This window comes from Mustela lutreola, chromosome 15 (assembly GCF_030435805.1).
Source record: "Mustela lutreola isolate mMusLut2 chromosome 15, mMusLut2.pri, whole genome shotgun sequence".
Lineage (NCBI taxonomy): Eukaryota > Metazoa > Chordata > Mammalia > Carnivora > Mustelidae > Mustela > Mustela lutreola.
In genome coordinates, this window is record NC_081304.1 from 44,569,798 (window position 1) to 44,583,865 (window position 14,068).

General features: G+C 42.9%; 1 protein-coding gene across 1 annotated transcript in view; it reads left to right on the forward strand.

Annotated features, from left to right (window-relative positions):
- Positions 1-14,068, forward strand: part of VPS53 (VPS53 subunit of GARP complex) — a 139,888-nt gene that overhangs the window by 91,894 nt on the left and 33,926 nt on the right. Inside the window, exons 15-17 of the mRNA XM_059148582.1 lie at positions 1,545-1,692; positions 7,121-7,203; positions 8,541-8,619. Of these exons, the coding sequence (XP_059004565.1) occupies positions 1,545-1,692; positions 7,121-7,203; positions 8,541-8,619 (310 nt within the window). The remainder of the gene's footprint in view (positions 1-1,544; positions 1,693-7,120; positions 7,204-8,540; positions 8,620-14,068) is intronic.

Below are 14,068 nucleotides of genomic sequence, written 5' to 3' on the forward strand. Positions count from 1 at the left end.
TTTTATACCCAGCTGCTTTCACTCAGCATCGTCCTGCCCTGGCATTTTCCCCATGTGTCACAGCAGGAAACAAATGATGCACTCAGCTAGGGTATTGTTACCAAAGCAACTATTCACAGAAATGGGGGCAAAGTGAAAGGAGCCAACAGAGGATTCTGAAGCATCCAGATACTAGGTGGTGATTGTTACTACTTTAAAACTCCCTTGAGAGCTGGGGCTGTGGACAAATGGTTGCCACACAGAAAATGGAGAGCCACAGTCCCTGCCAGCACCACACGGAAGCACAGGGAGTGGGAGGCCTTGTTAGGATTCAGACTTTCTCTCTCTACCTCTCCACCTTCTTGTCACATCTCCTGGTGACTTGACTGAAACCAACAGGAGGCCAAAAGACCAGGGAGCCAGGGTGATAAGTCTGTAGAGGTCAGTCTCCTGAGCCACAAAGAAGGGAAGGGAAGAGTAACAGAGTAATGGATGGATCTGGGAGGCCAGCAGAGAACATTCAGCACTTTTCATGATGTCATGCTAATCCAACATGCAGGAGAACCTCACTGAGCTTCTGACGTTTTTACTGACCATTCTCTTACTTGATCCTTTAGGTTGGGTTTACTACTTTAGTATTTTAAATAACACTCAGGAAAGCATCCCTGAACAGGAGTAGAACTACTGGGTCAAATATGTGAATGTGTCTTTTAAGCTCGTAAAATACACCTCAAGGAAGTTTGGACAGCTTCATGCCCGTGACCCATAGTGCAAGAGAGTGTCCGTACCCTCACACCTTTGTCAGTGCTGGAAATGAAGATATTTTCTAATCTGTGACTACTAGAAAGACCAGGCAGTTTTAAGTTATTTTTTTGATGTTTTTAAGGTAAATGTCACTGAATTCTGTCTGCTTTAACCCACTGAGCCACCCAGGCGCCCCTTTTTTTTTTTTTTTTTTTAAAGGTTTTATTTATTTATTTGACAGAGAGAAAGAATTCTGTCTGCTTTAAAAAGAACTTAGACTCTCACAGTTGAAAGAGCAGGAGGTTTTATAACTCTTTCTACGTGTTGTGAACATGTGATTTAGATCAGTAGGCAGGGAGAAGGCAGTCAGGGCTTTGGGCAGGAACCATGTATTAGCATTCACCTTGGTACCCCACCACAAGCACAATGTACAAACTCCTGTGCAGAATTTTCTTACCTGAAACAGTGGTGAAACAAGCTTTATGCTACAGATGATCCTGAATGAGCTCTCCAGATCAGGAGATGGCAAGCTAAGCAGAGGCCACTCGGCGGGCTTCTCTGCAAGTATCCAGGTCATCATAGTTACTATGACCGGTTACTGGCTCACTGTTGGAATTGTTTCTTCCTACTCCTGATGGTCAGAGAACTTAAACAGATGATAGTCAAGGTAAGGTCAGTAGGAAAAGGCTCATTGTATGTGGGTTTGTTTGGGCCACATCCAGCCTTTCCTTCCCCCTTTTCTTTGTCTTAAGATGGGCAGTTACCAGTTCAGGAAGCTAATGAGAAGCCCCTCCTAACCACTTCCTGTTCCCCTTCCTCAGAACCACAAGCAGCAGTGGAGGGCTGACCATCAGCAGCCTCCTCAAAGAGAAGGAAGGCTCAGAAGTAGCCAAGTTCACGCTCGAGGAGCTCTGCCTCATCTGCAGTATCCTGAGCACAGCCGAATACTGTCTGGCCACCACCCAGCAGGTGAGCTGCCCGCTGCTGCCTTTTCCAGAACCATCTGGGCCTCCTGACTTAGTAGGTAAAAGTGTGGGCCCTCACAAGCCATGTACAGCCTTGAGAAGATTGGTTGGTCATAGAGGAAAACTGCAGCAGCCAGCAGACAGTCCAGGCAGCCATCTTACAGCAGAGCCTTGTTAAGAGGAGACCAGGGAAGAAAGTTTGACCGATCTCCTCCCCAGGCTAGTTTCAGCTGCTCAAAAGACATGCCCTTTTGAAAGTAGGTCAGTAGCACTGTCTCCCCTATGAGAAAAGCAGTGACAGACTTAACGATGCTAGGACCCGGCCACTGGTGGCGATGAGTCACAGCCAGTGACTCCATTCTCAGAAGTGTTACGAGGCTAAGCAAAATCCTTTGGGCTTTTATGCGTCTCCTGAAATGTACACAGCATTCCCAGTCTGCCTAAACCAACAACCATTGTTTGGATGCTGACGTTCAGGAACTGTGAAGCAGGAAAGGATGATGCTCCTCCTGGAGCTCCCCATTAGCAGAAGGAAGACCCAGAAGAAGAATTTTTCACTTAGCCTCAACGTGAGATTAGAAGTTCCTTTTCACATTCAGGCTGGAATTCACCTAAGGCCAAGAGAAGGAAAAGAACTAGAGAAGGTTGTGCTCTTGCCCCCTCTTAGGGTTTATTATTTACACATGTCTGGATCACAGGAAGGTAATCATAAGTGATGGTTCAAACAGTACAGCTCAGAGTGCCTGTGAGCCAGGGCATGAATACAGGAGGCCAAAATAAGAAGTGTTCCCCCCAAAGCTTCACAGTTGAGGTTAAGCCAGCCAGAGGCAGTAGCTTGCTCTCTGTGGGGATGTGGTCACACTGAATCACACAGGGAATGATCTGGCAAGGTTTGGCCTTGGAGTCAGAGACAGTACTCCCTTTAGCCCCAAGAACTCCCAGGGCAGGATGGCAGTGTCTGTGAGGACCTCCAAGACAGAGGTCCCAGAGTTTGGTGTTGAAGAAATGCTGTCTATTTAACTGTTTTGGATGTGTGCAGGAAAGGAAGATGCATGCGCGTGTGCACATGCGCGCGTGTGTGTACACACACACACGCACGAGTATTTTAAAAATAAAAGTCAATTAAGTAAATAAATAAATAAATAATTTAAAAAATTAAAAAGAAAAGCAAAATGACCGTGGAACCAAAGGGGGGGAAAAACATAAAAATGATGACTCTTAATTCCATCATCATCACATAATCGTAATTGCCATTTGGAGTACTTCTTTCAGTCCTTTTTCATAAACATAGTTTTGTATGCTATCATCTTAACTTAATTCAGTCTCATATCCCTTTGTTGTTTTTATTAACATCACAGCACTAGCATTTCTCCTGTTTCTATAATGTCTTTATTAGCAGCATTATTAATTGTTACATAATATTTCATTAAGGGATAATACCATTAATTATTTCACAGTATCCCTCATAATTGTTTATGCTGTTTCAGGATTTTGCTTCTAAAGTACTCCTACAAAGAACATCTAATATGTTTTTTGTTATTTTTCTACAACAGATTCTTAAAAGTTCTAGAAGTACTAGTAGACCAAAGATCATTTTGATGACTCATGATAGATGTAGCCAATTTTTTTGTTATTTAGTGAAGTTTTTTTTCTAAGATTTTATTTATTTGTCAGAGAGAGCATGCGCGCGCACACAAGCAGGGGAAGCAGGAGGCAGAGGGAGAAGCAGGCTCCCCGATGAGCAAGGAGCCAATTTGGGACTCAATCCCAGGACCCTGGGATCATGACCTGAGCCAAAGGCAGATGCTTAACTGACTGAACCACCCAGGTGTCCCTAGTGAAGATTATTTTTACTGATCATAAAAGTCATTCTTAGGGGCACCTGGGTGGCTCAGTGGGTTAAGCCTCTGCCTTCGGCTCAGGTCATGATCTCAGGGTCCTGGGATCAAGCCCAGCAATCAGGCTCTCTGCTCAGCGGGGAGCCTGTTTCCCCCTCTTTCTCTGCTTGTCTCTCTGCCTACGTATGATCTCTCTCTCTCTGTCAAGCAAATAAAATCTTAAGAAAAAAAAAAGTCATTCTTAGCACCTATATTGTGATCTCTAAATACCATTGTCCCCTAAAAGAAACCAGAGATTCCTTGAGAATTGAGTAATTGCGGGTCTGGGAGAGGAAATGTACAAGGTGAGCCTGGAGCATCATGTCATGCAAAAAGCAAGAAAAATATCAAAGATGGTGACAGTCATTTCAGAGGGATTCAGGAGCCATAATGGGCTTCTTGTACAAAAGGATGTGTGGATATGCCCAAGTCTTAACTCCCAGTACCTGTAAATGTGACCCTGTTCAGAAATAGGGTCTTTGAAGCTGTAGTCAAGTTAGGATCTCAACAAGAGATTATCTTGCATTTAGGGTGAACCCTAATCCAATCCAAGGACTAAAATCCAATGACTGGCATCCTTAGGAAAGGGAGATCTAACCAACACAGGGAAGAAAGCCACATGAAGATAGAGGCGGAGATTGGAGTGATGTGCCTATAAGCCAAGGGACACCAAGGATTGCCAGCAACCAGAAGATAGAAGAGAGTGGAATAGTTTCTCCCTCAGAACTTCCAGAAGGAACCAACCCTGCCAACACCTTATTTTGGGCTTCTGGCTTCTGGAACTATGAGAGAATTAACTTCTGTTTTGAGCCACCACGTTTTATAGTGATTTGTGAGAGCAGTCCAAGAACCTAACACAGGAGCCAAGGAATAAGCTCTGCTGGTCAGAGGTGGGCTGTGTAAACATCAATGAGAAGTTAACTGCAATGCACCGAAAACATCAGATATGTTTATATCCATGTGGTTTGATGATTTCTCTTTTCTTAGTGCACTATCTTCGAAGAGCCTAAGAAACCACTGGTATTTGAATACTGGTAAATAAAGGGAAAGTTCTTAACCTTTCTTTCCTATTGAACTTATACCTCAGATTAAGGAAATCATTGACAATGGGAAATCTCTCTCTCTCTTTTTTAAGATTTTATTTATTTAAGTGAGACAGAGAGCACAAGCAGGGCAGAGGGAGAACAAGCAGACGCTTAGCCAACTGAGCCACCCGCAGCCCCAGGAAATACCTCATTATAAAGCAGAATTTCAGCTAGTAAATGAAGAAGAAAAGAATTAGAATATCATTCTTTTATATCTCCTAATGAAATAAGGGATCTGGCATTGACCATCAATGGCTGCTGACATTACAAAAAAGAGACAAGCATCATGTATCTCCTGAAAAAAGTACACAACACCAGGATGCCTGGGTGGCTTAGTCAGGTGAGCCTCTCAGCCTTTGGCTCAACTCCTAATCACAGTTCTGGGATCAAGTCCCTCATTGGGCTTCTTGCTCAGCAGGGAACCGGCTTCTCCCTCTGCTTTCTGCTCCACCGGCTTGTGCTCTCTCATTCTCTCTCCATAAGAAATAAATAAGTAAAGTCTTTAAAAAAAAAAAAAAAGCACAACACCATCATGAAATAGGTTTCTTAAAATGAGAGAGCGAGAGAAGAACCTGAATCTGATCAGGCTTCTACATTAAATTACAATTTACAGAAAATACAAGGAACAGAGGAACATGTTAATACCTCATGGTTACAATCAACAAAATCCAACCTGTAGGAAATTCTAGAGAGAATCCAAACAATCCAGTTTCCTTAGGAAAAAAATTGCAGGAAGAGGGCAAAAAGAAATGGAAGAAGAAACCAGAGACAAGAATTGGAAAATAAAAATTTAAACAATACCAATTATTGATATCGGTTCATTAATTGTGTAACACTTTTATACCTGTTGTTGCGTTCCTTCATCCAAGAGCTCTTCAGGAAGCACTTACTGTGGTAAGGACCAGGCACTGTATTTCTAACAGTGAACAAAGTAGATTGTTTTTTACTGTCAAGGAATTTAGAATTAAAGGAGTAGCCAAGACAGTAATAAGTAGCCAAGATGTAACTTCAGTTTTGTGGTGAGTGCTAGGTAGGGAGTTGTCTACTGAAGTAGCTGGTCAAGGAGGGCATCTCTGAGGAGAGGTGATATTGAAGCAGAGACGGAGGGTAGGCAAAGGAGACTGCCAGGTGAGGAGTGTGGAAGGGTTGGGAGGTAGGGAGTGGCAAAGCAAGGGAACCGGTTAGGAAGGGTGAGCAGGAGCATTTCAGGAAGACAAAGCAGGAAGTGTGAAGTATGAAGGCCCTGAGGAGGTGTGTGTGAACTTGGTATGTTCCAGGACCTTAAGTTACATCACAAAGTGAAGCCAAACAGGCAAGGGGGGAAGAAGATGTGAGCCAGAGAGCCTGATGGAACCCAAATCATAGTTAGAAAGTTTGGATTTTTTTTCAGTGTAACAGGAAAAGGCCACTGAAGAGTTGAAGCCTTGAAAGCCTTTACTGTAATTTGCTTCATCGGTCCCTTATAAGCATGTGGATGGTTTCCAGTTTTGTCACTAACATAAACAAGATCAGAATGGAAGCTTCATGGAAAGAGTATCTTCTCTGTTTTGTTCACTTAGTAACTCATATATACTCTTGTTGCAGAGCTGGGCACAAAACAGGCTTTCTGAAAATTGTGGTTGAATTCATGAATGCTGCAAAGAGTACTCAGGGATCTTTGTATATCATACTCATTCTCGTTGAAGTCTATTTCTAGATGTGAATTGAAATTGCTGTTTTAAAGAGTGTGTGTATTTACATTTCTGCTTTTTAAACAAATTACCTTCTGAAAGGATACACGAATTTACACACCCCTAAGAGCATTTTTAAATTTAAGACAAAATACTCATTATTCTTGAGTTTGTGTAATCAATGGCTTTGGGAGTGTTGGGTGAGTCAGTTCCCGGGATGCTCTGAGATGTTTACAATTCTTGGTCAGTTGTCTTTTTCTTTGAGGCGGCTGGGAGCGTGGCCAGTGTTTCCCTGTTTGGCTGTAGGCTGACGAAGGCAGACTGTGTTTCTTTTGTTTACCTCGGTATCCCCAACACCTTAACATAGTGGGTGGCCTGTCGGAGCACTCAGTGAATACTTGAACTGGTTTTACTACCGCTCACCGCCAGAGGCTTCCAGTGCTGGTGAGTGAGCCTGCATTCAGTTCATGGAGCAGGGAGGATCCTGAAAACTGGGGTCTTTTTAAAATTAATGAAATGAATTGTCAGTGTCATAAGAGACAATTACAGCCCAGTGCTAAAGGGCAAAGGTTATGGAGGAAGTTTGACTCCCGGCGCTGCTGTCACACCTCTATTTTCTCTTCTGTAAAATGAAGATAATAGTAGAATCTACCTCATGGGATTGTGAGAATGAAGTGAGTCAGGACAGGAAAAGTGCCCAGAATTGTACCTGAATCATCAAACTCAGTAAATATTACATGCTCTTATGATGATACTCCTTTGGATCATTGTTAAGCATGTTTTTCTCTCATTTTTAATAGCTAGAAGAAAAACTCAAGGAAAAAGTTGATGTAAGTCTGACTGAACGAATCAATCTGACTGGAGAAATGGATACGTTCAGCACGTACGTACCTTGCTCATACTTGCTTAAGGCCTGCCCTTTACCCCCCACAAAGCAACATGTCTTGGACTGTCGGCTTTCGGCCACCACAGAACCTAAGAGGTTTCCAGGGCCCCTTGTTGAATGAGGATTATTCTCCAGCAGCCAGTAAGAAGAAGCATCAGAAGCTAGCGCAGCTGCCTCCCATTTGCCCTGCTCAGAGGCAGTCATTTTTAGCTTACAGGGTCTTTATTGTTGCCCTATCTAAAATAACGAAAGAGAAGAAATCCTCCCTTGACCATCCCTGCAGGAAGGCAAGTCCAAGTCCTCCTGTCTGCCTCCCACGCCACCCCAAATCCACAGAGGGCCAGCTCCACTTCAGTGTCTTAGAACACAAAGTGTGGGGATTATGGACATTGGGGAGGGTATGTGATTTGGTGAGTGCTGTGAAGTGTGTAAACCTGGTGATTCACAGACCTGGGGATAAAAATATATGTATATAAAAAATATATGTTTATAAAAAATAAAAAATTAAAAAAAAAAAATAAAATAAAAAAAAAAAAAAAAAAAAAAAGAACACAAAGTGTGAGCAGCTTGATTTTAGCCAGGTGGGGGAGGGGGATGGTTGGGGTAGAGGGTGTCTATCCAAGAAGTTCAAACTGTAAAGCCTTCTCAGAATAGTTCTTTCACTAGTGTTGCCTTGCAGTATTTTTTTTTTTTTTTTTTTTTGTGGTCAGTAAATGAGATTAAGGTAGGCCATTACTAAGGAAAAATCAGGATTCTCTTCTTAGGTCATTTCCTCTCCTTTTCCCAGCTTTTTTTTCCCCCCCAAGTTCTCATTTAAACATTTTGAACGAACAGGTGCTCTTAGAGGAAGAAGTGAAGGAGGGATTCTGAGTGGAGTGATTAGGGAGACTAGCCGTGAAATTTTTCGACCTGACTCCGTGGGGGACACACCCAAATAAGACCAGGACATGCAAGCAAGAATGAAGAGCCAAGACGTTCCTCGTTGTCATCCATTCCTTTTTGAAAGCAAATTCGAGTTTTTCTGATGAAATGATGAAACTGATTTTGATATGGGGCTGTGTTAGTCATTCAAAAAGTTATTTCTTTAAAGTGATGACCTCCGGGGTGCCTGGGTGGCTTAGGCATTAAGCATCTGCCTTCAGCTCAGGTCATGATCACAAGGTTCTGGGCTCCCTGCTCAGTGGGAAGCCTGCTTCTCCCTCTCCCACTCCCCCTGCTTGTGTTCCTTCTCTCACTGTCTCTTTCTCTCTCTCTCTCTCTCTCTCTGTTAAATAAATAAATAACATTTTAAAAAATTATTAAATGATGACCACTATAATTTGTTTGATTTGCAGTGTCATCTCTAGCAGCATCCAGTTGTTGGTCCAAGATCTGGATGCTGCCTGCGATCCTGCCCTGACTGCCATGAGCAAGGTGAGGTTGGGGAAGAGCTTCTTCTTAGTCCTCCAAGAGTGACCGCAGGTGCTTGCTATCATCCCTGGCCAGTGGCTTCTTCGGGTTCTTCACTGCTTCAAGTGTCAACTGGGAGGAGACTGAAAGGCCTCTAGGAGATGAATTTATCTTGTGCCTTAGGCCAATTGCTTGTCCTCTGAGAATAAGACAGGGAGTAGGTATGTTTGGTACGTCTTTGTTGAGCATCTGACACATGTGAAAAACCTTAAAGGGGTCTCACCAGAATGGGCGTTTTTGTTAGTGCTTACAGCAGTAACTTCTTACTCTTTCTGAGCTCCAGTATCAGCACAATAATATTTGATCAGATTGTGGGCCTTGGTTTCCTGCTGTCATGGTGGCGCATCGGTCGGGCTCCGTCCCTTCCTGGAGCACATGCTGCCTTATGTTACTGTTCGGCTTTGATGCACCCTTTTCTTCCTAAAAGTACCCAAATTCCTGAATTGCATGGACCATACAGCCTATGGAAGACTCTCTTGTTCATTGATTAATTAAGTTGGAAATGGGCAGTTCTTTCTTGATTCTTTAATCCAAATAACATGAGGCTATCTACGCTAGAATTTCTAGAGCAAGGGGTCAGCAAACTAAATAAGTTTTTTATTGGAACACAGCCATGCTCATTCATGTATATATTATCTGTGGGTGCTTTTTTGTGTTACAATGGCAGAAACACTTAATGAGTAAGTCAGTCATGAGACCATATGGCTCAAAAAGCCTAAAATACTGACTGGCCCTTTACAGAAAAAATTTGCCAGTGCCTGTTCTTGAGGTATCAGATTCTTGTAGCAGTTTTCTGGAGAAAGAAAGAACTCTGGAACCCACTGGACAGTAGCAGAGTACAGTGGAAAAAAAACTGGCTTTGGAGTCAGATGGACCGAACTCTCCTCATTCTTCCTCTGGGGGTATTGAGCAAACAACTTAACCTCTGTGGGCCCGGGTGATCTCATCAGTACATGAAATGCAGCTCTCTGCCCCCCAGTGTGGCAAGGATAGGGCATGAAGAAGGTGACTGGCCTGGTGCCAATCCGTGTTGCTGCTCTTTCCCTCCGGTCAGGAGCAGTGGCCGTGTCACAGGGTTGTGTAAGCACACATTTGGTCTGAATTTAGTTTTGTAGTAGATCATAAATATTTAACAAAAATAGGATTAAAACCAAAGCTTAAGCTACAGGGTTTTATGAAGCTAAGTGGGGAGTCCTGAATTGCTGATGTCACAGAGTTTCGATTCAAAAGATTGATCCTTCCACCAATCAGATGTGGATGTGTATTTCCAGGATTCTCAGTGTTTATGAGTAGCATGTGAGCAGGCAAATTGAGGCTAACCCATTTTCTTAAAGGAACGTGGCTCTGAAGATTCATTCTTTGGGCTCTGATTATCCCCTAGCTGCCGGTGAACATTCACTGTGTCTGCATGTGATCTGTTCCAGCTGCCATCTCTCCTGGACTGCCACACACTTTAGATCGGAATGCAGCTGGTAAAAGAATTTTACATTTACCAAAGGAAGAGTGGATTTTTTTCCCCCTAGTAAAATAACAGTTGTAGGGAAGTTTAACACTCCAGGTGCTGCTTATATGAACTGTCAGTTCATTAGTGGATTTCCCTCACACTCCCCCCACCACCACCCATTTCTCCCCCAGACCCACACCAGCAAATATTAACAGAGACCATACTTCCAGAATCTTTTGTTTATATCATAGGAAAACCACAGACTAGGGAACGCAGCAGCTGGGAGACCATTACTCTTTGTCTGAGTCTTCTGGAGTTCTAGTGAAATGAGATCCATGTGATGAAAATGACCAGATATAAACAAGCCAAGTGGTCACAGATTGATTCAACACACACTCAGTTATTTGTTCCTGTGTCCTGTTTTGTGTGGTTTCTTTTTTTTTTTTTTTTTAAAGATTTTATTTATTCATTTGACAGAGAGAGATCACAAGTAGATGGAGAGGCAGGCAGAGAGAGAGAGGAGGAAGCAGGCTCCCTGCTGAGCAGAGAGCCCGATGCGGGACTGGATCCCAGGACCCTGAGATCATGACCCGAGCCAAAGGCAGCGACTCAACCCACTGAGCCACCCAGGCGCCCTTTTGTGTGGTTTCTTTAGGACTTCTTAAAACTTGTGTTGCAATAATGCTTATTTTTGTCTCCCAATTCCATCATTTTTACCGTTAGTTGGGCAGTTCAGTTCGGACTCTACCCAGCACAGTGCTGAGAGCTGCAAAGCTGGGAAAGACATGGACCTTACCCCAAGGTGCTTAGATTTCGGAAAGTGTGGGGTAAGAGATGTGTGAGACGAGAGGACTGCTCAAATAACAGCAGTATTAGGTATGGGAAAATCACTACTGTAAGAAAAGTACAAAATACGCTCTCTTTTAAAAGAGGAGAGAGTTCATCTCTCTGTTCGTATCAAGGAGGGAAGCGAAGAAAGTCTTCTTGAGGAAGTGGCATTTTAAAAATTTTTATTTATTTATTTGACAGGGAGGGCACAAGCAACAGAGGGAGAGGGGGAAGCAGACGCCCCATAGAGCAAGGAGCCCAATGCGGGACTTGATCCCAGAACCCTGGGAACATGACCTGAGGTGAAGGCAGAGGCTTAACCGACTGAGCCACCCAGGCATCCACTTTGCCCATTTTTTTTTTTTTAAGATTTTATTTATTCGTCAGAGAGAGAGAGGGAGAGCGAGCGAGCACAGGCAGACAGAATGGCAGGCAGAGACCAGAGGGAGAAGCAAGCTCCCTGCTGAGCAAGGAGCCCGATGTGGGACTCCATCCCTGGACGCTGGGATCATGACCTGAGCCGAAGGCAGCTGCTTAACCAACTGAGCCACCCAGACGTCCCCACTTTACCCATTTTTAAATTGGGTTGTCTCTTTGTTGAGTTGTAAAAGTTCCTTTATAGTCTAAATACTAGACCCCTTACCAGATACATGATTTGCAAATATGTTCTCCGTTTCTGTGGGTTGTCTTTTCACTTTCTTGATTATGTCCTTTGAAACACTGAAGTTTTTAGTTTTGTTGAAGTCCAATCTTTGTATTTTATCTTTTGGTGCTATACTTTTGGTGTCCTATATACAATACCATTGCCTAATCCAGAATTACAAAGACTTATACCTGTATTTTCTTGTAGACTGTTTATAGTTTTAGCTCTTACATTTGGGCCTTCAGTCCATTTTGAATTAATTTTTGTATATGGTGTGAAGTAAGGATTCAACTTCATTCCATCGCATGTAGATTTACAGCCATCCAGTACCGTTTGTTGAAAAGACTATTCTTTACCCATTAGATGGTCTTAATACTCTTGTTGTAAAAAATCAGTTGATCATAGATACACAGGTTTAGTTCTGGACTTTCCGTTTATTCCATTGATCTCTGTGTCTGTCCTTATGCCAGTACCACACTGTTTTGATTATTGTAGCTTTGTGGCAAGCTTTAAAATCAGGAAATATGAATCCTCCTTGTTCTTTTCAAGATTGTTTTGGCTATTTTGATCTCTGGCAGGGGTGCCTGTGTGGCTCAGTCAGTTAAGCATCCAACTCTTGATCTCAGGGTTATGAGAGCGAGCCCCGTGTTGGGCTCCACACTGGATGTGGAGCCTGCTTAAAATTCTCTCTCTCCCTCTCCCTTTGTCCCTCCCACTCCCTCTCAAATAATAATAATAATAATAATAATAATAAACAGTTGATCTCTTACAGTGTCACCACTTTTTTTTGTCTCACCCACAGTGTTCTTCTCCCTAAAAACACCACATACCTAGACTGCCTTTCTATTTTATTATAGCTGTCTCCCTTCTTAAGCTTTAAACAGCTTGAGGGCTGTGTCTGTTCATTTTTGGATCTCCAAGGCATAGCTTAACATACGTAGTATTCCCTGAATGACTTTGAAGGTAAAGAGGACAAGAAGAAGAAAGAACTAAACTTTGGAGACACCCATTTGACCAAAGAATGGTGACAAAGTGAGATATAGATGACTCTAGGATGGAGCTGGTAGACATAGAGTATTGTTATAGGAAATGGCAGGATCATAGATTGAAATGCTTAGGTGCATACAAGGGCTGTTGAAGATATGGTGCTCCTTGATAGTACTCAGTAATAGGGGTCCTTTTATTTTTTTTATTTTTTTGAAGTTTTTTATATTTGTCAGAGAGCACAAGTAGGGGGAGCAGCAGGCAGATGGAGAAGCAGTCTCCCCACTGATCAGGGAGCCTGATGCGGGGCTTGATCCCAGGACCCTGAGATCATGACCCGAGCTAAACACAGACACTAACCCACTGAGCCACCTTGGTGTCCCAATAAAGAGATTCTTATTTTATTTATTTTTATTTTTTTGAAGATTTTATTTATTTATTTGACAGACACATAGCAAGAGAGGGAACACAAGCAGGGGGAGAGGGAGAAGCAGGCTTCCCACTAAGCAGGAAGCCCGATGTGGTGCTCAATCCCAGGACCCTGGTTCATGACCCGGGTGAAGACAGCCGCTTAAGGACTGAGCCACCCAGGTGCCCCAGGGCTTTTTACTTTAACAAGTAGCATCCTGTAGCTGATCGAAGGCAGGTCAGAAATAGGAAATGCCCACATCTAGCTATTAGCTCCCCAACTATAGACAAGAACCCTGCTGCTGGAAAAGGAGAGGAAAACAGAGTGGCACAACTTGGTAGAAATACACAGGAATAGCCTTAAACAGGCCAGGCCCCTATGGCAGATGTGAAATAAGAAAAAGAATTTAATGGTCTCTCTGAAGTTCTGACTTTGAGATTACAGTAATATTGTGGGTAACTTCTGTCAAAATGACCTTTCAGGCTGCTTTCCCTCCCATATTGCTTTATTTTCTTAGATGAGTTCCATGAGATGGTAATAAGTTATTATTATGGAGCACTTTACCAGGAATCAGCACCCAAATGGAGTATCTCATTCAATTCTGACAATAAATTTACAAGGTACCTGTATTATTATTTCCTTCTTCCTTTCTCAGATAAGGTTGCTTACTCTCTATGGAGGATTGTACGATGCCATACATACAGAGTAAGTCCTTTTGGCAAACATGGAAACTGAGGCAAAAGTAGCTTAAGTAATTTGCCTTAAAGTGGAAGGGCCCTAAGTTGGTGTATGCCTGGTATTGCTGGATTTATGTAAATAGTCATGCTTCCCTGATCACGAGCTCTTCAAGTATCCACAAGCATCCTGTATGAAATTTGTCTTCAGCCCTTCTCGATCTGACACCATGACTTTCCTACAGGGGAGAAAAGGGACTGAGTGGCCAACCCAAGTATTCTAGTATGGATATTTCTCTCTGAAAAGCAACGAACTGTCATTCTAGTGCATTTATTTTCTTTTTCATAATATGCCCAAAGCCATGTAACCGTATAACAGTGAAGCCAGAAATAAAACCAAGTGTCCTGATTCTTGAAAAGGCAATTGCTTG